At 38.2% G+C, this 21,330-nt stretch overlaps 2 protein-coding genes and 1 long non-coding RNA gene across 4 annotated transcripts; 2 read left to right on the top strand and 1 right to left on the bottom strand.

The window, feature by feature from the left end:
* The first annotated feature begins 3,512 nt into the window (after window positions 1–3,512).
* Window positions 3,513–4,814, top strand: LOC113681340 (uncharacterized). Its single transcript, XM_027198437.2, has one exon. It carries the CDS (start codon window positions 3,651–3,653, stop codon window positions 4,410–4,412), a length of 762 nt encoding a protein of 253 aa, XP_027054238.2. The 5' UTR covers window positions 3,513–3,650; the 3' UTR covers window positions 4,413–4,814.
* A 3,419-nt stretch (window positions 4,815–8,233) lies between these two features.
* Window positions 8,234–19,861, bottom strand: LOC113681342 (fibroblast growth factor 8-like). Of its 2 annotated transcripts, none has more exons than XM_089196747.1 (5): window positions 19,577–19,861; window positions 19,386–19,473; window positions 19,147–19,309; window positions 15,487–15,590; window positions 8,234–10,569 (listed from the first exon to the last, which is right to left on the bottom strand). In XM_089196747.1, the coding sequence occupies exons 1-5, from the start codon at window positions 19,624–19,626 to the stop codon at window positions 10,294–10,296; spliced, it is 681 nt and encodes a 226-aa protein (XP_089052873.1). In that variant the 5' UTR covers window positions 19,627–19,861; the 3' UTR covers window positions 8,234–10,293. The 2 variants fall into 2 exon arrangements, with proteins under 2 accessions (XP_089052873.1, XP_089052874.1); XM_089196748.1 differs by lacking the exon at window positions 8,234–10,569 and adding an exon at window positions 13,686–14,208 and having other exon boundaries at window positions 19,577–19,837.
* Window positions 11,767–12,709, top strand: LOC149050269 (uncharacterized). The gene is made up of 2 exons (XR_016183747.1): window positions 11,767–12,049; window positions 12,266–12,709. It is a non-coding gene; the product is annotated as an uncharacterized LOC149050269 (long non-coding RNA).
* Window positions 19,862–21,330: the final 1,469 nt, after the last annotated feature.

The raw sequence follows: 21,330 nt of genomic DNA, 5'->3' as shown, positions 1-21,330 counted from the left end.
TATTAAAGCCCATCTCAAGACGATGGACTTAAAAATAGCTTTTCTCAAGCAATTTTATACGGTCTGGTAGATGTTTGTGAATAGACAACATGATTTGTTCATGGGAAAAAATAAGTGGCTGAGTAATTTTCCTAACGATCCCTTCAGTTTTCCCACCAATCTGTTGCCTTCAGGGTAATTTAGCATCAACTGAGTTGATAGCGTAAATTGGCCTCCATTAAGAGTTACAAAGCTGACGTTTCGAGCGTTAGCCCTTCGTCATTCGCCGTTGCTCAAAACGTGGGCTTTTAAACTCTTTACGGTGGCTAATTCACGTTAGTAACTCAGTAAGACCAAATTACCTTGTTATACTCTCCCACCGACGCAGCACCATAGTTTCTTTTTATAAAGTTACCCCCTTTATTCCCTTGCCCTCATAGACAACTTGACTTCGAACCCCCATCACACACTCAAGGTGTGCTTTGTTGAGGAATTTTTTTCCTTTTTTTGATAATCCAATTTATTTTTCTATCAACAAGTTGTATCGATATATGGCACGTACACACCCGTAATAGATGTTTCGCGCAGTAAGACAAGAATGACCTTTCAACAATAAGTTTCCCCGAATGAACAACTCTACCACGACAATGTACTTCAAGCTGTCATCTGAGAAATCACAATAATAATTTATCCCTAAAGCACAAGGGGGGGGGGGGGGGGGAGGGAGTCAGCAAAGGTTTCACAGTGTCAGGGCGAGACCAATATCACAAAAAGAAAAGTGAGGCGAGAAAGAATACCGTTAACAGAAGTCTTTCAAACGAACACCCAGCTTGATAAAAAAATCAATGACTAAAACAAAATGCATATATATTACATATATACTTTTCTTTTTATATTTCGTCCGGCACGACCCAACTTCTCTGATATCAGCGGCCTAAAACTAAACATAATCATTGTGATACTATTGTCAACACAAAGGGATATTCATATAACACAAGAAAAAAATTGTTAAAAAAAAAACGTAAAGTATTTTTTTCATAAAGACGTTAGCATTTTCCTTTTAGACTGGTTATTCCATACTTGGGTACCCTGTGTGTGCACCGTTCCCAAAATAGCACAAATGAAATTTGCATGTCCTTGACCGCCGGTTGCGGTTGTATCACGCACAAACAATTATTCTTTTGCGCTCCCCGCGGCTCTAAAATTACTACTTATCCAAACTGTCATCCCAGTTGATTCATAAAAGCCCCCTATGTTTGCTGAATCAAGTTCTGTCGCATTTGGTGGGGTGCATTTAATTTGGTTGTGTACACAAATAGGCATTCCTGCGCTGTCGAGTTCCTCTGAGACGCAGAAAATTAGCAGAGGGATTGCTGGCGTTAATTCAACGTCACGAAGCCCCTAGCAGGTGTTTGTTTTGATGGAAAATAGGGCTATGGACAAAGCAGGAAACCCCTAACAAAGACGTTAACACTCTTCTTGAGCCATAATTACATCTTGGCACTTTCGGTACCTTTTGAAGTGCAAAAAACAAGAAGAAAGATGCGTTTGATTCTTTGCTTGGCTTTTTCGAAAGGCATAATAGAGATGGACCTTCGCAATTTTAAATGTATTAAAGAAATCTTCTATCGCTGTTAGGAAATAGCATCGGCGACTTAGGTGTTAGAAATCAAATATTTTAACGAACCTACTGGAAAAAAGCAAGATAACTGACGACCGGAAACTATATTGTTTATGGAGAAGCAATTGTGTATATTGTTCTTTTTTTCTCATGAAGTCGAGCAATATCATTTTGGTTTAGTTGTTTGAAAACGTCGGTAAATAACTGGACACTTTTAAACAGAAGATTCATTTTCAAGACTTCGGATCAAAAACTGCCACATATTTAAGATTTCAACGCTACCGCAATCGCTGGCCTTAGAGCAGATTTATAACGGCATCCAATATTCAAACACCCCTCCAGGCCAATACGCCACTTTCAAGTGTTGGGTTACCGGACTCGAAATGGCGGTCTCTTTCCATCTGCATACGCTAAAAGCGTTTCGGCAGATAATTAAATTGATCGAGAGTTGACGTGTTTGATTTTTCTATTTCTTTCTAAGCCACCATTCCCGAGTACTTGCTGGTTTCTGGGCAGATTTGTTTGTCATCTTAAATCGCATCACACTAGATCGGAAACTGGTATCGGAAGTGATGGGTTTGATGGCATAGTGGTTGACCCAATTTTCGGTCTCCTTTATAAGGGTGACATGAACCCCATGAAACTCTAAGCCATCACTTACATTGATATCAAGTGTCTTTATAGCCTGGATCCAATCCTGTAGTTTCCCTAACGCGCGCTTATCAAAGCAAAGAAACAAGAACAAATATACAAACTACTCGCGCTGTCAATCTTGGGCCGAAAATTAGAGCAAGAGAATTGTTTCAAGGAGTTGACAGTTACCAGGAAAACACGAGGTCACAAGCGCTCCAACCGAATACTGCAAGAAACCAAGAATTCTGGAGCAAAGTGCGACGCAACGATCAGAAGGCAAGAAATGACAAACCTCCTAGGATTTTGAGTACATTCTATGAAATGTTTAGAAGGTTCATTATGTAAATGAAAAGACATACGAACGAACCCTTTGTCTGTTGCCTTTGTTCTAACCAGAATAAAACCGGAAGTCACATTGAGTGAGACTGTCTTCAGCAAGCAATATGGCATTTTAATAAACAGATAAACAGGCCTTCCATTGATGTGCGAAAATTTTTCTAACGCTGTTTCCCCATGTCGGAAGGAAGTTTGCAGAAATGTAAAGATACACAGTTTATCGACAGATCTTCTGTTTTTATTTGATTGCCACGCGCACACGATAGATTGAAAAGCAAATGTCTTGCTAAGCAATCAATTCAAAAGGGGCGGATGCATGACGTCACAAATCACAATAGTTCGTGGGCGGTGAAATTTTCGTTTTTCTGTTTGTAGCTCAAGGCAGTGATGTGAATACTGAACTCATTCGAGTGCTCCACGCGTGAGCTGTTGTTCAAGTTAGTTATCAAGTACTCGCAAACCGCGCGCGCTGCTTCGTGTAGAGTTCTCAATCACTGGTTAGTCGCCCGAACGCGCTGGAGTGTAACGTGTGTTGGGTTTATTTGCTTTCTGAATGGATAAGTTTACTGACCAATGTCGCGATCAGTAAGAGTCCCGACTACTGCCGGAAACATTCCTCCATTTCCTGCGCTGGCAGTGCATTCTCAACACGGAACTTTTGTTTGATTACACTGAGCATTCGAGAACGATTTGTTGTGAGCATTTTAAATTAGGTGCCTGTATAACTGCTAACGTCGGTGTAGGTATGGGAAAATGAATATCACTTTTCTGTTACAACTCCAGCTGTATGCCCTTCAACCTCTAGCATTCTGATACTATATATAAACCCGTGTTTTGATTAACGTAATGTTAATTGATGAAAGCTTTATTCATGTTCATTTAGGTCCCAAGGGTTTTCATTTGGTCAACGTACTTTGGGTTTAATTTTTCAGGTCGCCTGTAGTTCTCCCGTTTGCTGTGGCCTTATGATGGCGTTCGGAATTCACTCGCTGGGTCGAGGTGAACCTGAAGACGCCTGATCCCGGCGAAATTAATCTACAGCGTTTTGCATGAGGTCTGTTTGAATGGCGATCAATGTTTGATGGCGGTAGAGACAGCCATAACTATACACGAGAACCCTTTGGAAAAGACCGTTGTTTGGGAGAAAAGGAGTGTGGAATACGACTCAAAACATCGGATACGACCACACAACACTGTTGGAAAAGTTGAGACGATTGTGAGTAAAGATGAATATCACTCTGACTATTGTGTTATCGCAGCGGCCACGAAGCGAGAGACGAGCACTACACCTCGTCAGCCGATCTTAGTGGCGGATCGTGACATGCGGTTAAGTTTATCGACTCCCGCCACTAACCGAACGTTCAATGCATTTGTTAGGAGGCACACGGGAGGAACTATACGAAATACACAGACACAGGTTGTAACTTCACAGCCGAGACCCACATTACGGGCAGCATCGGCGCAAATATCACGATCGACTTGTCGAAGTAGTAATGTACTCCAAAGCAAACATTATGAAGATGAAGATGTCAAAATTTTTTGCTGTAACCGGGACGTGGACGTGTTAATAGACTATGCAAGTTGTATGTGCGGGGTCAAAGCGGTGTTGTATCATTGTTCGAAGGATTCGTTTGATGAAGGCAGTTTGGCAGAGCACCCGTGCTCATGTGGTCCCCCAAGTAAATCTTGTTTCGGAAGATGGGGTTGCTTGGCGGCTTGCTCTTTATTTCTGCCTTGTCTTTTTTGCTATTTACCGCTGAAAGGATGTTCTGAGATGTGTTTTTGCTATAAAAGACAGAGGAAAGACATGAATTGGCAAAGAAGACCCAAAGATCCTGTCTAACTGTGCCGCATTGGTGCAGGCCAAGAATAATTTATAATTTTAGCTAAGCGGGGTCGTATCGAGCCCTCGAATTGAAATTTGTCTATCAAATTCATATGCCTTATTTATACCTTCCTTGTAAATATCAAATTTGTTGAAAGGAGGCCCTCTGTTAATAATTATTATAGTGGTCGTCGCGAAGCTCTCGAGGGAAAAATTAATGCCATTTAGCTTCTGTTGTGTAAGGCATTGCCCTGGAAGCCGAACTGATGTTTTCACGTGAGGAAAGCGTTTTCCTGTTGCTCGCTTAGGGGCCTATCTGTGGAATCTTCCCTAATGAGAGAGACATAGACACTAATTTCATAACTGAAAACTATGTACATGAATTTTTTTTTAGTTAAAAAATTAAAAAATTCTTGTACAGTTGGTAGATCCGTTTATAAGGTTGGTATCCCCGGGAGTATACATGTCTCTAACATTTGCTCCCGAGAGACGGATTTTATTATTCTTTTAACGATATTCTGCATTTTTCGAATCCACAGTTTACATATGCAAGGTCAGAATTTACATTTAAAGCAGTATCGACGGGCTAGGATGGCAAACTACGAGTAGTAATATCAATATTTAGGAAGTTATTTGAATCTTTGGAAAGGACCCGCAGCATGTGAAAGCTTATGAAAGGATACCTCTTGTTATGACGGATTTCGAGGTGATTTGGGTCAGTTTCTCAGTTAGATATTTTCTTTCAATATACAACTCCAGAGAATTAGTGTGTCTCTTTTACATTTAAAAATTGTAAAGAGACGTGATCTAACTACAACCTGACAGATTCCTGTAAGCACCGATAACACAGTGCGGCTGATGTTCTTGACTGAATACATGTGACAAAAGATCATGACCTTGGTTTTAGCAAGATGGATTTTCTTTTTGAGAAGCTAAGGCTTTCGGTTCGCAAACTCAACCCGCCTTCTAATGCTTTAATGAGACGATGAGCAGTCAAGTATTTTATTTCAAAAGTTGATGATTTGTCCACCGCGCGGTCAGTCCTTCAGCTCACTTTCAATTAATAACTCTGCCCAAGTGTAAATGTTTGTTATCGCTATTCAAGTGATTTCTTTGTCGCAAAGAGCTAAACAAGTCTTATAAACTTTCGCTTAAAATTGGTTTGAAACTAAAGTGATTGCCTTTGAGACGACTTGTGACTAAACAAATTCGTGGCTTATAAACCGATTAATCGTGGTTAGAATTTCTCTCACAACTGTCAAATTTTAAGAACAAGGAGAAAATTGAGTAAGGACTGATAGAAGTGTATACATTACGCAAGAACGTAAGCTCTTCGTTTCGTTCGAAATACTACTTAAAGTTATCGTGATTTGCGGTTTTTCATCGATCCATATTTTATGACACATGTGTTCATGGTACACAATGCCGAATGAAGGACAAAAAATGATGATTGATTTGCCTAATTACCCTGAGTTTTCCTCCCGTTTTGCTTGAGTCAGAACACAAAACTTGGAACAATATGCCGGACAAGTTTGTATTAACGTTGACATTCGGCGGATTTTTCTCTCGTTATGACGTTGTACCTCGTTTTAATTACACTTACATAGAGCTGTAGAAATTTTGATATTCTTCAGTTGATAGAATTTGCATTGTAATTTGTATGTTCAAACAAAAGCGCAGTCAGTTTGCGCTCGGTGTTGATACACACACGACAAAAACGTTTTTCCGTGAGTTCATCGAGGAGTTGGTTTAGGAATCTTTTAATGATCCTGTCGCTTTCCGGTTTAGCTGTGATTACTAAGAATTATCAATATTTTTTAACAAAAAAAGCAAAACATTGTCATCATTTTCAAATTTGTCTCCCTTCTTTTATTATAGCAATGATACTGAACAATTGCAAGATTCACATCTTGTGCATAGAAATAGAAATCCCTGATTCAAACTGCGTGAAAAAGCTATCTTGCCCTATTTACATCCTTGGCGTGAGCCTGCTCGCTAAAGCACCTGTCCTTAAAACGTCATAAGCAATTGCGTCGAGCACTGAACTAATTTTTTTCGCACATCAAAAGAGCTAGCGTCAAAGGAGAAAAATCGGCCCAAAATTTGTGAACTAAGAGAAAACATTATTTTGCAAAATGATTGGAAACGTTCTTTAATTTCATAATTGTAATTTTGGATTACGTCAGCAACATTTCAGTCTTGTTTGAAGACGATGACCAATAAGTATACTTCCCGTTAGTATTGCCCACGCGGCGCGAAAAAAGGCTGATAGACAATAATAGAATTGGCGAGTCATTTTCCGTTTAATAAACAATTAGCAGGAAATAGTTTATTGCTCGCTACCCACAAGATGGACAAATTAGCCAAGACTTTCCAATACCTGAGGAAGTTTGATAAAATTGGACTTAATTATTATCTAAAATCTTCACTAACTTTACTAAGATTCCGTCATTTCTGTTAAGAGCATCCGATCTCGCTGTTTTGATAATGACATTAAATTAGTTTTTGGAAAAATACCTTGTTAATATTTTTACAAATGCTACTGCTTCACGCTTTGCTTTTTTTCCTATTGGTTTTAATTTTGCCTCACAAGATTTTTATTCTCGGCTAAATTCAGAGAACAGAGAACCAGCCGCGATCGGGAAACTGCGACAAAACGATTCGTTTTTGTTATCGTGAATCTTACCGTTTCTCACTTTTTTCCAGATATTCTGATAACCACTAAGCAGATCCTACTCAGTCAGTTATGTTCATTCCACATGCTAACGTGTCAGTGTTCATTTCTGACAAGTGTGTCATTTTCCACATACTTCGATGGCTTCCCTAAAAATGCATCACAAGAATTTTTAATCTTTAGTACTAATTTATTTATCTTAAGGGTGCATATCCGCTGGCGGAAAGACAAAATCAGCTCCGGAAACCAAACGTAACAGTCGTTGCTTTGTTTTGACACTATGTGCAATCACACATTAACCTTGATAAATTCCCGCTCTCTCGCAAAACTCCGGTAAATAGTCTTAGCGATAGGAAATTCATTATCTAATGAAATTAACGAGACGCCTGATCTTGATTTTGCGGCCTTACAAAGCCTGACATCTAACCTCTGTTCCTGTTGTGTAGTCAAACTATACCTAGAAATAATTTCCGGTCTTGTTGCGCAATAAAACAATTAAATCAAAGAACTGATCAAAACTGTAAAACAAGAAAAAGGACAGAAACAGTGCGACACACTCAAGTACCACAACGCAAAGAAAGCATTTCATAGTGATAATCAGGGTACTCCTGGAACAGGTATCGTCATCGAACTCAACTTGAGGAGAAAACAGGCGGAATCAGTCAATGTCTTTGCTTTTCTCCCCTTGATAAGCAGCCAAACAACATGGCCATGATTGTACCCGATGAGTTATGATATTTCCCTCTCACCAGATTTTAAACACGTGATGTGGCGGCGAATATGAAAGCAACGGAAACAAGGTTATTGAAATCATTGACCCGGATATACCTTTGTCAGATACAGCAGATAACAATTTCGATCTCAAGTATCTGTGCCAGATTTTCTGGGCATAATTGAATATTGTAGACGTTCTCAGTAGCGAAAAAGTTTAACAGTAAAATTTTGATTAAGACTATCAGTGTAATTGGTTCGACTTTCCTCGATCACGCCAAATTAGAGTATGTTTCTCTGTTGTAGCCCGAATGTTATAAGAGTACAAACACCCTAGGAGCAGTAAACAGATTCCTATGAAAGTAATTTCATGGGCTTTGATCACAATCATGCTGGTAGCTAGTTAGGAATCAAGGAGAACCTAAACAGGTCAAAATCAGCATTAAAGAAGATGTTTAGGGTAACGGTAATTTACTTCCTTCACAGAAACGACCGATTTAAAACATATTTACCACACTGATTTAATGAATTTTCTTGTTATCCTTTGTACTGAGAGCCTATCAGTATTGGTTCTAGTCATATTCCGTCTTCACAGCACTCAGGCACTTAAGTTCACCGAACTACTGAGATATTGAAGTGTCATGTTTACAATGATGACTTTATATTTACACGATAATCTTTATAGCTTCGTATTTTCGAAATGAAATAAAGACAGGAACTGGACTGTATTGGGTTACCGCTTCTGCTCTCTGCCTTGGCCGCCAACGGAAAGAGATGCGTGCAGTGTAACCTGGGGTAGCGGCTGCAGACGCTGGGGCTCCCCACACAATCTCAAAGACCTGAAGAGAAACGAGCAGTCGGTGCGCCAATAATTCAGCTTTTAGGCCTTAGATTTCACGTGCAGTGTCATGGGTACGCCTGGTTTTATTATCATATCAAGACGTCACGTGACACGGCTTACATGAACAGTGATTTACGAGATTTGGATGAAACCCAAAAAAGTGATAGACATCATATTACATTTGAAGCACAGGTAAATCTGGACGACTTCATAAGTTTCTTATGATCAAAAACCAGCTTCACTCTTCTCTAAATTTTGTAGCCTTGGACTTAGTAGGCGCGTTGAATTAAGGAATGGCCCAATGGGGAAGCGATGACTGAAACACTCTTTTCTATCAAGTTTACGCTCTGGCGTAAGGGTCCTCAGTTTGTTGATCATACAAATACTGCGTCTCATTTTGCTAGGTAGATTCTAAAAAGCACTCCATATGGACTCAAGGACTAATTACAGATAAGAGTTTCCGTTTGCTTTCTCATACCGCTGACAACACCGAAATTGCGAGTTTTCTAATATATAACTGGATGGTGCTTGAAGGCTAACCGCCTCGTTAAAATAAATGGTACTAGCAACATTGAGCCCTTTGTTTGCATGATTTAACTTCATCGACACATTACCACCATTTTTCTTTAAATGTGGTTAGCTCTTCTGTTTTTGTAATAGTTGATCTTGACTACAGCTTCGAAGAAGCATTAACATGGAGCAATCACTCATTAAACTGACGCATCTTTAAACTTTACCTAAACTGCTATTTCACTTAAAAGAAAAAAAAAACATAAATACTTTGACAGAGATTAAATATTTTTCAAACGTCAGATTTCCCCCCATTATCACTGACAAGTTTGGGTGAAAAGAAACAAAAAAAATTCTTCAAAAGAATTCTGATACGTTTTAGCGCGAGCGAACCTCAATGTTTCGATTGGAACTTCGGTCTAGAACTTTCCTGGGTTATCATAATATCATAAATTACCTCTTAGGTATGAAAGGGTAATTACAATCAACCAAACGGACACGTTTCAGGGTCAACATCGGTCTAGAACGTTCATCTCGTATTCCTTAATTTTGCCTTTCCACAGTCAAAAATATTACTGTGAATATTCTCAAAAATAATTCAAAAGGTATAATGATGTACATTATTCCTACACTATCTCCTTTTAAGATTATAAAAGACTTAAAGTAACACTGGTGTAAGCCGTTTTCCGTGATGATTATGGTCATACTAACTACATAAGTCTTTCAAGTAGAGCTCAAGAATCTCCGTCTTTAAAGAGTCCTACAATTAATCTTACACCATGAGTCACGCTATCAAACTGTCAAAAGTACTACCCTTTACAGAGCTGAACTCGATTACACGCGAAATTGATTCACTTCAATTTTCCCCTTCGTTCCAAACGAAGTTGTTCTCCATCGGTTTTGGTAATGTCTTGAGCATGTACATGCTTTGTTTGCTCCAGGTTGAGCATTACTGGTACCCTCAGAGCTCACAGAAGTAGTTAAGATATAGTTTCTCCTTTAAGTATCAATAAATTATCCATCAAACAGACGATGAGAATAGACAAACGTTTCCACCAGATGGTGTTAGGGTAACATGATACCAGATTCTCTGAACTATTTCACAAGAAGATGTATAGCAGCCAAAAGAAAGAATTGCTTATCAGACCTTGGGAGTTAAAAGATTAAGCCCTCCTTAACCTCTTTCTGAGCCACTTGATGATAATTCTTTTAATTCTGGCCACTCTCCTGGTGTGTCTTCTGTCTGGTGTGTTTCTTATTGTAAAATGGCGGTATATTGCTCGCTTGGCACTCCTACTTCCGTGCCTAGGGCGTCCTCCTTTGGAGAAACCGATGTACCATTGTGGATACCTGACTGATTGGTACTGAAAGTAACCATCGCTCGTCATCTCCTCTTTGAAAATGCATCTTCTCATTGCGGCAAACTTTTGCTTCTTCACCTGGACAATTCACGGTGAAACAACACATTATTAAAACAAATAATTAATTAAGTTGTGCCCAAAAAGTTGTGCACAAGGATAAGTACATATTAAATGCTATTTTTGTTTGTTTCTGTTTCGTTTTGTGTTTTTTTAATTATTACTATTTTAAAGTATCTGCAGGTCTTATGGCAACAAGATTGATCTGACAGTTACTATATTAAACTCACTTCGAACTTTTGTAGCCTCTTGCTGTTTCTATTGTCTTTCTCTTCTTCGTTTCCTTATTGACCAGACTATACAAATAAGTTCAAACACCTTTTGGCCACCCCCATCTTTTGGACCCCCTCTCTTGATAAAGGACCCCCCTAAAATTAAAGAAGGGGGCCCTCTTGGACTAATTTCTAGAATAAACTGCGTTTCCTCTTTGAGAGGAAGGTGAGAAAAGAATGACCCACTTAACCAGAGCTTGCAAAGCAGATTGTCATGGCTCGTAGTTATTCACACTCTGCAAATTTTTCTCAGTTCAAGTCGTTCAGGAAGAAATGCCTTTCTGCTGATTTAATTAACCAAGTAACAGCGGGAAGGTGAGTTACATGCGAAATGCTGAATACAAATTTTTCCAAAAAAAAAAAATTTCCACCCTTTTTACCCTTTAATTAAGACAATAACATCATATCTTGGGTAAAGTTGGAATGGAATGATAATTTAAGTTTAAGCCGGTGGGGAATCAAGATTACTTTCAAGTTATGAAAGAGACATGTAAGAAGGAGACAACTATGACACACCAAATTTCCTAACGAATTATGTTCTCTAAAAACGGTTGTTTGGTCGTCGATTTAACCGAAGACTCTGCCCTGTGACCAGGGCCGGAATAATTATCATCTAGGGTAAGGACATAACTGCTCAAGGGTTCTAATCTTATATTGCGATACTCTTATATTCTTTGCTCTTACAAAAGTAGGTCACAGTTGACAGGGCTGAAGTTTGAAATAACTATCACTTCTGATATGGTATTATAGAAGTGTGCTGAAGTAGAAGCTTTAGGAATTCATTATAAGGCAATGGCTTATCTGAGAAAGAGGCTCACGGTGTCCGGTAGCTCAGCCAATCAACTTGCCGCTCTTACTTAAGCACATGTAAACACCTCTAGATATTTACTGCACACTACCAATATTCAATAAAAATCAATACAAATATTCCCACATGTTGCGCCACTGATAGCGTGCTCGCCCATGGAAGGTTCCCAGCATCGCATGCCATTGTAATACAGTAAGTTAATCAACACTTGGAGGAGGCAGTACTCACGAAATTCTGAAAATAGCAAATGTGACGACAACCGATTAACCCTGGTAACCAACTCTTACAGCTTCACCAGGATATCTAGAAACGAAATTTGATAATTATCACCGCTTGGCGTGTGGGGTGGATTTTGTTATCGGCCAGGTACAGATTTGCAAAAGACTTAGTCTAGCGTTTGTCGGATTTTGATTCAAACAAGGTGTGAATACTGATTATAAACATAAATCATGGAAATTATTAGCTTCGAGATAACTGTTTAATTTAGGTGCTTTGCTTGATATATGGGATTTAGGAGTCTGAACGTTGGGTTCTTGCGGCTGTAAGTTCAGAGTAAAGCAGCAGAGTCAATTGCAGATGAATATTCTAATTCGATCTAGCCGGGTTCTAATTCATATTTTCTTTCGTTTTTCATCAGTTTTTCTCGACGACCTTGGTCTTTTGACATAGAGTGCAGTAGAAATAAAGGACGCCACAGAAAAAAATCTCCATCTTCAGTCAATTAGTTTTATCTGAAGCGGTGTTTTTGAGTGCAAATTGGCTAAACATTGCAACGATATTGTACTTTCAACTTCCAATACCCGTTGACAGAAATTATTCTTGGTGGTATAATTAGTTTCACACCGCAACTTTGAGGACAAACAAGGTACTAATTAATAATTTAGTCAAAGACTGAACCCCTACGAAGGTAGATATCGAGGAATTAGGTAGCAACACGACATTAGAAGACCAACAATAATGACTGGTCAATGTACAACGAAATGCTCCAGTTTGACCTTTATTAACTTATTGAATCCTCATTTTTGCAGCAGGTACAAGTAAGCTTGTAAGTCTCAATACAGTTCAGACATGTTTCGCGTGATGTCTTGATGTGATAGATCATAATGAATGATTGCCAGCGGTAAGCTGTGAACTATTTTGTGAGTCCGGTAGCCAGAGACAATTAAAGGACAGGGCAACAGACGTTATATTACTGATCGTTTAAAATCCAAAATAATAAAATATGGTTGCTTCAGACAAGTTAAGCATCACAAACGGGTCTTTAACCAATTATTAGAGTCATTGAACACACCATGTTTGTTTGCTTTTCTATTACTTTGGTCAATTTGCCCTTCAACCATTGTTTCCAGCTGCTTTTTGCGAGTTTTTATCCCAACTAAAAGATTAAAGAGAGGACTGGTGTTTCAATAACCGTGCTTTTGATTTTTATTGGACTCCAATCTAAAGTTGGTGCGCCCTCTGCCAAACATAATCGCGAAATAGATAAAAAAAAAACCGTGTGCGATTAAAAATGATTTAATTGAAAAGATTGAGCATCAGTTAAACCAGACTTGAGAATGGTCATCACGTTGTAGTTAAGCTTTCATTTAATTTCTATCAGTAATATGAAGGGTTTTTTGTGAAAAGTACAAAAGGCTGCCTCATGTATTGTCGATAAGAGCAACACATCATCATATTGTTTTCACAAAACCTTGGACCCTTCGTGAGGTACATCTTACCGCGCAGCGTGACGTACGCTCAACTCCGTGGGAGAACATTTTGGCTGTGGTATACATAACATGAATAGCATCCCGTGCAGAGAAATGGAGGAATCCATTGTAGTCTTCCAGAAATATTTCCAGCGCCAAAAAAATGTTAAGTTCGTGATGAAATCTCCCGCCTGGAACATGTGCAATGACGTCCCAGGCATTTCTAGATCGTGTTTCACGCGCGAAAGGTGATGCAAAGGTTTGCACTTCTAGACTCGGGTGCTATATTACCTCTCTACAGAGCTGTACTTTACTACTTTAGAAACGAATTTTAGTAGTGTAACAATGCACGATATCTCGGTTACTCGCTTAGATTAGCTTTCGTATTGATTTATTTATCTAAATTGTACTTAAACTTCTACGATATCGATCTGGGAAAAAATTGATAGTGCGCTCAGCTTGTTTTCCACTTACACTAAATTTAACAATCATTACAGCAGTAAAAGTTTCCATACACGGATAATTGGACTTGGTCGAGTGTTAAAATATTTCTATTGCTTGATCTAAAACTACAACATAATCTTGATGTTTTAAACTCTACCCTAAATATGCGAGGGAAAAATGAAAATACATGGTAAAACTGAGCCTGAGTCGTACTTTAATCACTTAAAAAAAGAGGGGTATACCTGGTGCATGCTGCGCAATCTAGGTTGCAAGAGTAGAATGAGTTCATTTATGAAATACACCGAAGTATCTCTTTTTCTCAGCCTTGCTAAAAACTAAAATAGCGTGGGCGTTCCTGGCCTACTTTAACCTCTAGTAATAAGATGTCAGTATGGCCCTGTCGTTTTGTTCTTCATCTTCTCTTAGTATTCTTGAATCAATGTATTTCCTTTGTGCAAAATACGAAGTTTTAATCGTACGAAATGAAAAGAAAAAGAGCAATAAACGTGCGTGGGTTTACTGTGGGCAAAAATGACCTGAAAAAGTTGTTTCCGGGCAGTTCAATAAACAGCTACAATACACAAAAGACAAAGCACTGAGAAATAATCCGATCTCACAGTATTTTGATTAACGATTGAAGAAACCTAGACGGTGCTCTTAACTATTGTAAAGCATGCAGGAGGTAGACATCAGTGTATGTAGTCACTTGACCCACAAGGAAAAATCAGAGCACAATCGAGGCGTCTCAATTCTCGCTCTAATAGTTCACACTGAACATTTCATGTCGATTTCGAGTGCGAAAAAGGCGTTAAAATGGTTTTTTTCGGTTTAAGTGAAATTCGGCTAAACTGAACTTTGTAAAAACCCGCAGTTTTCAAGCAAATCGTTGACGAAACAAAGAGTTAAAACCTTCTCAGATCTGAAAGGCAAAAATGCTACGCTGAATTTTAAATGTTGGACAGTTATATTTACTGAAGATTGCCCTTACTAGTGACAAAGAAGGAGTGAACAACTTCACCAGAGTACTACAGAGAATGTTATTAGAATAAGACCTTAAATGAGTGCTTGTCGTTGATAATTCGCTAAGAAGATCTGAGATTGCTATTTAGGGAAAAAGAGTTATCACAGTCAATTTAACTATTGTTTAAACATTATTACAAAAAAAGAGAGAATGAACATATTTTGCTTTGATATTTCATTTTAGACGAAAATCTAGCGTTCTTCGCTAATGTTGGAGGAATTTCTTGAAAAAAGCATACCCTTAATAAAGTTTTTTATGTTTGAAACCGAAACGAAAGTCCTTGTCTTTATCAGGTTTCCAAATTTCTTCCGAGCGTTGGGTATAGCAATTGAAAGGATTTCGTAAACTTTCGAGTCCATAAATTTATCGCTCGATTGTATATATTACTCTTCCATGTAACAGTCCCTGTGAAACTAAGTAACTAATATCCATTTTCTCCTTCTCGTCAGTATTTTAGTCCAAAAACCGATTTGGCCGTCAGTATACCCCGGTATCTAACTTTAATAAGGCTGATCAACACAATGAACTGATAAATAAAATGACGGAAAAAAGTCATGACACTAAGTAAATTCGTCCAAAAATATTACAATCAGTAGAAACCGAGAACAATACTTATTATGTTTCTCAGTTGCATATTCATTGTCGAATGGTAACAACACTAGTGCAATGAAATAGAGCATAGGTTATAAAAGAATCAAGCCTCACCCTGGTGATGAGATCTCCTTTTTTACTCAGGCAGATGTAGCGGTTTGTTTTCTCCCTTTTGATCTTTATCCGTCCAAAGTTGTCGGACTCCAGCACCAGTCTCGCTATAGTAAACAAATGAATGATAACATGAGGGCTTCAAAAACAAACGTGAAGAAAACGGGGCTGTAACATAATTAAATAAAGATATGCGTCAAGATATTATATCTCTCGAGCAGCCTAGGAAAGGAGCGAGACCTTGTAGTGGACCCATAACATGCTTACTTTTGACAAGGAGAATCATTGTTTTCATCATAATTACTCAATATACAAATCACAACGCTTTTCAAGTTCGACTCAACAAGATGGCCCCAGTTTACTGGGAGTTTTCACATTCTGTCTGACTATGCGGTCGGCTAGGGGAAATCCTTAAATGAGGAAAGTCTTCAACTATAGGAAAGACACTAAACATCTACCATTCTATCCGCAACTTGCAAAATTGATTCAGCGTTTGGTAAGACTCAAGAACTCAACTGTTGATTGCCACCAGCCAAAAAGACTCTGATAGTAAAGATATAGCTAACGGTAACTGAGGAAGTAGTTTTCCTTCAGGTATGTGTCAAACACTCACTTTAAGGACTAAACATATGGCCCAAACATAGCTCTCATACTGTTTTTAACATTGCATTCAGAATACCAACTGGAAAAAGCTTGCACCAATCAGTCGATGTTGATTGAACAGTTACACGAAAATGCTGGAACTAGCTCTGCATTAGTATCAAAAATTCGTCCCGAGAAGTAACGGGCAGATTGAGAAAACGGAAGAAGTTTCGGTGGCCAAGCAGATATTCACTTTGTTTTAATCAAAGGTAGTTTCTGCGGCCAATTCACAGGAACACATCTCAGAAAAAACTGCGGAACAATTAAACTAACAACAAATAACTGTACATGAATAGCACGAAACACAATTTCCCACATGAGAAATAATGTGTATCGCTTCCTTCTGTAAAGCTGAAAAAAAAAAAAAAACTTTTTATTCTTGTTAATTATTATGAATAGGTGATTTTAAAAGTTAGTTCCTGACAGAGATTTACAGCCACAGAAAAAAGTTCTTCCCGGAAAACTCAAAGAATGAGTAATTCACTGCATGAACTACCGAAAAGTTTTCTTGCAATATGGTGAATTGTTAAAGTTATGTGATGAAATAAAAACGTTGCAAAAAAAGTATGCAAAAAAAAAAAAAGCTTCGTTTCTGATCGATATGGATATCAGACATCCAGTCAAGGTGTACTTTACGTTTTGTCACAGAAGTGAGTAACTTCAAACTTCGCCGGCAAAATTAAAAACCCATGAGAAACATGGCGTCTCACTGGATGAAGAAATTGCAATGGTTTAAAGACCCCGCCGTTTGATTTCGTCAAAAATGCTGAATACAAGAAGGTGACAACTAACTCTGCGAAGAAGTGAAGAAGTACTGAGCAAATGTCATGACATGTTCCACACATTTTATCGAAAAAAGCGGCACTAAAATTGGAGGGGGGAGGGGGGGGCGGTGAAATATCTGGTAATCTTCTCAACCCTACCGAACCAATTCCGCTCCTTTGTGTCCTTAGGCCGATGTTTACAAACAAAACCTTTGCAACTGGATTTGGCTTTGTCTTTATGCTTTTTTGAAACCAATTCTGCCAGAGCTTTGTTAGCACAGCAGGTAAAGAATATCATGAAAACGTGAGCAAAAACAGGAAATGAGAATGAAACACAAACAGAGAGAAGAGCCTTGTAAAAATCACCAACAGAATCATCAACAAGATAAGTGTTCGATATTTTTGTTATTTTTCCGCCCTCTTCATTGCTTATCCCTATTCTTACGGTCTGACCTACCGTAATAATAACGGGAACTGACTGTTAACTCTCTCATTATCCACACAAATAGTTACGTCGGTACTTAGCGATCTACTGAATTTCCTCTAACTTAGGCAGAAAATTAGGAATGGTTGACTTATCCCGCAAACACGAAGCTTTAATGATTTGATAAAGCATTTACATCGAAAAAGATGATTTGAAAGGCTGAATTTTTCAAGTCCTACCCTTAAACTCCATTTTGTAATTGTTTATTATTAGCTCTAGGATGGCAATTTATGACCCACTCTTTTCAGGGTAATGTCAATCAAGCAAAAATTAGCGGATACTTTTATTTTGCAAGTTCAGTAATTGTTAGAGGCACCATGCCAGTTGCAAAGCTGTTTTGTATGTCTACTTCAAGTATCAAATAAAGCCGACCAAACTACCGCTAATCAACGCAACCTGTCTCACGACGCATTGACCCACCAAATTAGAAAATAATGTCAAGGCTAAAAAGAATTTTTAATACACTAAACCCGCAAAAATAACATCTCACATGTTCCATTACGCGGGACAATTAGCGAAGCTACAAGCTGAATAAACAATGATAACGGCACTACTCATCAGCGAGGACTTTTTATACTAAAACACTGTTAAATAGTTTACTTTCCAAAAAACAGATCTTGGACAATAACATTTGCTAATTTACGTTATTACGGACGTAAATAATTAAATAACCTTAAGAGAGTATGAACCAAGGGCCAACATAACGTAGGAAATGATAAATTGTTGCATTCCTACTTGTATAATTTTTTTAATTATTTATATAATTTTTTTTCCAGTTTCGCTTAATTTTGTGATCGAAACACGCGGAAAATGAATATTACGTCGCGTCATTGCTATCAAGCTTTCACCGCCTTTGATGAACGCATCGTCTGCTGAGAAGTTCAGTCGAAAAATTGTGCCATTTTATTCTTTCACCCCGCGCCAAAGCCACAAAATCTCTGTGGGTAATTTTAAATGAATAAATCACCGGATTTTGTCATGAAAAGCCGAAAACTGTGAAACGAACAGAGAGTAAAGTATAGAGCATTTGCGGCCCATTTAGTTCCGATTCCTGTGGCGCTACGACCCAGCCCTAAAACCACGAATTTAGCTTGTAGCCGACGATGGCAACTGACTCTCGCCAGTTTCTCGAAGCTTTTCTCACTTCATCTCACCAGAAAAAAAATTGAAGCTTCAATTTCTAAAATCAGTCAGTCTTATACTGCTGACTTACGATGGTTGTTCTAAAAAACGATTTATTCAAGAGAACTGAGAACGGAAACGGAAAGGTTATCGCCTTTACGTGTAGAAATTATATTTACAATTAAAAGTGACGAGCCACAAAAATGATCATTTAAGACGAGATATCTTCCTAAATGCAACGCTTATGGAGAAGAATTTTCAAGGTAAATACATCAAGGAATACATTGAGAGCTTATTGCTATTAGCGTGTCCCTCGCAAATAGCGCTGATTTTTCATATGGTCCCCATATGATCGTTTGCTTTCATTCATCACGAAATACGATTATCACGATATTTATGTTAATCTAGAAACTACATCCAAAATATGAATCCCAAGAAATTCTACCAGATACAATAGCGAGTAATATCCGTTGAGTAGCGCTATTTTGAAAAATGTTTTAATGTTTTCTCTGAAAGCATAAGCAAACTGATCTCAAGAAAACGATACGCGAAAAAATGCTACGAGAACCTTTCAAGACCTTTGATAGTTTGCATTTGAGCAACAATTCCCGTTTAATCCTCAAGTACCTAAGTAATGCTTTATCCTCTTACCGTAGATTGAGCCGTCCTGACCCAGAGCATCAAGTCCAGTTTTCATAATTTGAACATGACCAGTTGAGGCTCTTGAATAGAGTTGAACAATTCTCTCAACGGGAGTACTGTAGTGGTCAGTAACGTTTTGTTTTGCAACATGGCATGCTATTCTCTTGTCAATCTGAAATAACAAAACTAATGAGAAAGGTCTCTTTTCACATAATATTGTTTTACTGAGTTTAAATATCTTTACTTACCGGTAAGGACTTGTCTGTTGGACAAATCGAGATGGGGTACAGAAGTCTTCCTCTCTTAACAGGACTGGTGCTGAAACTAAACGGCAGACTGAAGAGATACGGAGATTTTATCAGTCTAAAGAATATTAGGATTTAGCAACACGTGTGGCATGTTGTCTGAAACAGGACGTTTCCAAATTATCACGACTTACAGGATTAAAATAAGACCGTTAACGCTCAGGGACGATAGTGTGGTCTCCATCGTAGAAAAATCGTCGGTCGCTGAAGCAGTCTACAAATTATCTCTCTCCGTTCTGAGTTTGAGACGAACCAACGAGGTCTTCATAAATTGCCTGCTTTTATATGATTTATAGGAGACATTTTCTCACCATGTCAAGTGTAAATGAGAAGTTCTCAGATGAGAAGTGATACCACAGGGGCTTTCATCCGAGGTGTCCTGTTACGGGTAACCCCTGAGGTGAAAGAAAAACTACCCATTGTTTGGCCAGGGACAAAATTGTTTTTCTTGGGACAATTTTTTGAAGGCGGCATTCCGAAAGCCCAAATTGTAACACCCAAGGCAGAGAATTACCCGGAATATGCGGTAGATTAATATTGGTCTGTAAGGAAATAGGTATTTTGGGGGGTTGTATCATATATAGTATTAAAAAAAAACCGCCTCGTATGAAAGTTTACAAAGATTTGGAATTATCGTAACTGTGTATTCAGCTGAAGATGCAAACGATACTTTAATTAGGATATAATTTATACTCTTTTTGTTGCTCTATTGAGTATGAAAGGATGAGAATGCAAGGTTAACTTTTAAAAATCAGTGTAAACCACTTCTCTGACAGTAAAGTTATATTCTTTGTGAGAATGTTGTTTTTCTCAGGAAGATCATTTCCGAACTAGATTGTTCAATTGACTAAATAACTTAACCGGTCCGTTCTATCCGTTAACAACCACAAAGAGACTTTCAAACTACAATTGTAACTTCCACGTCAATAATTTATTTTGGTAAGATTTAAGAACTTTCTATGCACCCACGAACTTCCTCTTTTCGCACTAGTAAGCCGAAAAGTTGTTTTTTTTCCTACCGGAAAATTTGGTTTTAATCCAACGCATTACTAGCTGAATTTTCGCGCCTGGTGAGGAATAACCGCTGTGAAAGCAGCCTGAGGCAACCGTTTTGATTTTTTTTTTGTTTGCTAACTGATCTAACAGATGTCTTTAAATTAAGAGGTGAGAGCCCACTTTAAATTAAAAACAGTTTTGGGTGGGTTGGGATTTTATGTCATGTCGTTTTCTCATTTTTCACGCGATTGGCCCGGACGTGGTTTCGCCACACAACTCGCGAGTGCTTCGAGGCTGCAATAATAATCTTGGAAATAGTTCTTCGATGGCTTTTCTTTCGATTTCTGTTTAACTAAAAAGTTGCAAACAGTGTCTCGATCTGTTGGGCTTCTTCTATCCTCGTTATCTGTAACCTTTTCAACTGCAATTTCCGGTGCTAAAACGGTCTGAGATATATTTATATTTTTTTAATGCGCCTTACAAGAAGTCAGACAAATTGTCAAACATATTTCTTTTCATTCTGTGCTTTCCTAAAAATAAATAGTACAAACAAAAAAAGAAGAAAGACAACTATTAACTCAACGGTAGTCGGTACCTCACAAAAACTTTCGCTTAATTTGACTTTGGCTGTCCGGCCTTGATGTAGGTGTAGTACCTCGCTGAGCTCTCTTCAAGGCTATTTTAAATAGCCTGAGGGCGTAATTATTATTGAATAATCGTATATGTCATTTTCTCTTCAGTGGGGAAATAATGACGAGGTTCATAATCGTATAGATCACTCACTTTTCATTCTCTGAAAAAAATCGGAAAAATTACAGAATTGTTATAATAATCGCAATAACAAAAGTTTGTTCGTATAAATATCAGCTTTTCCCAGAATGCATAAAGGCCT

Source organism: Pocillopora damicornis, chromosome 2 (genome assembly GCF_964200805.1).
Source record: "Pocillopora damicornis chromosome 2, jaPocDami1.2, whole genome shotgun sequence".
Taxonomy (NCBI): Eukaryota; Metazoa; Cnidaria; class Anthozoa; order Scleractinia; family Pocilloporidae; genus Pocillopora; species Pocillopora damicornis.
Note: the sequence above shows the minus strand (reverse complement) of the source record. Positions and strands in the feature narration are given on the sequence as shown.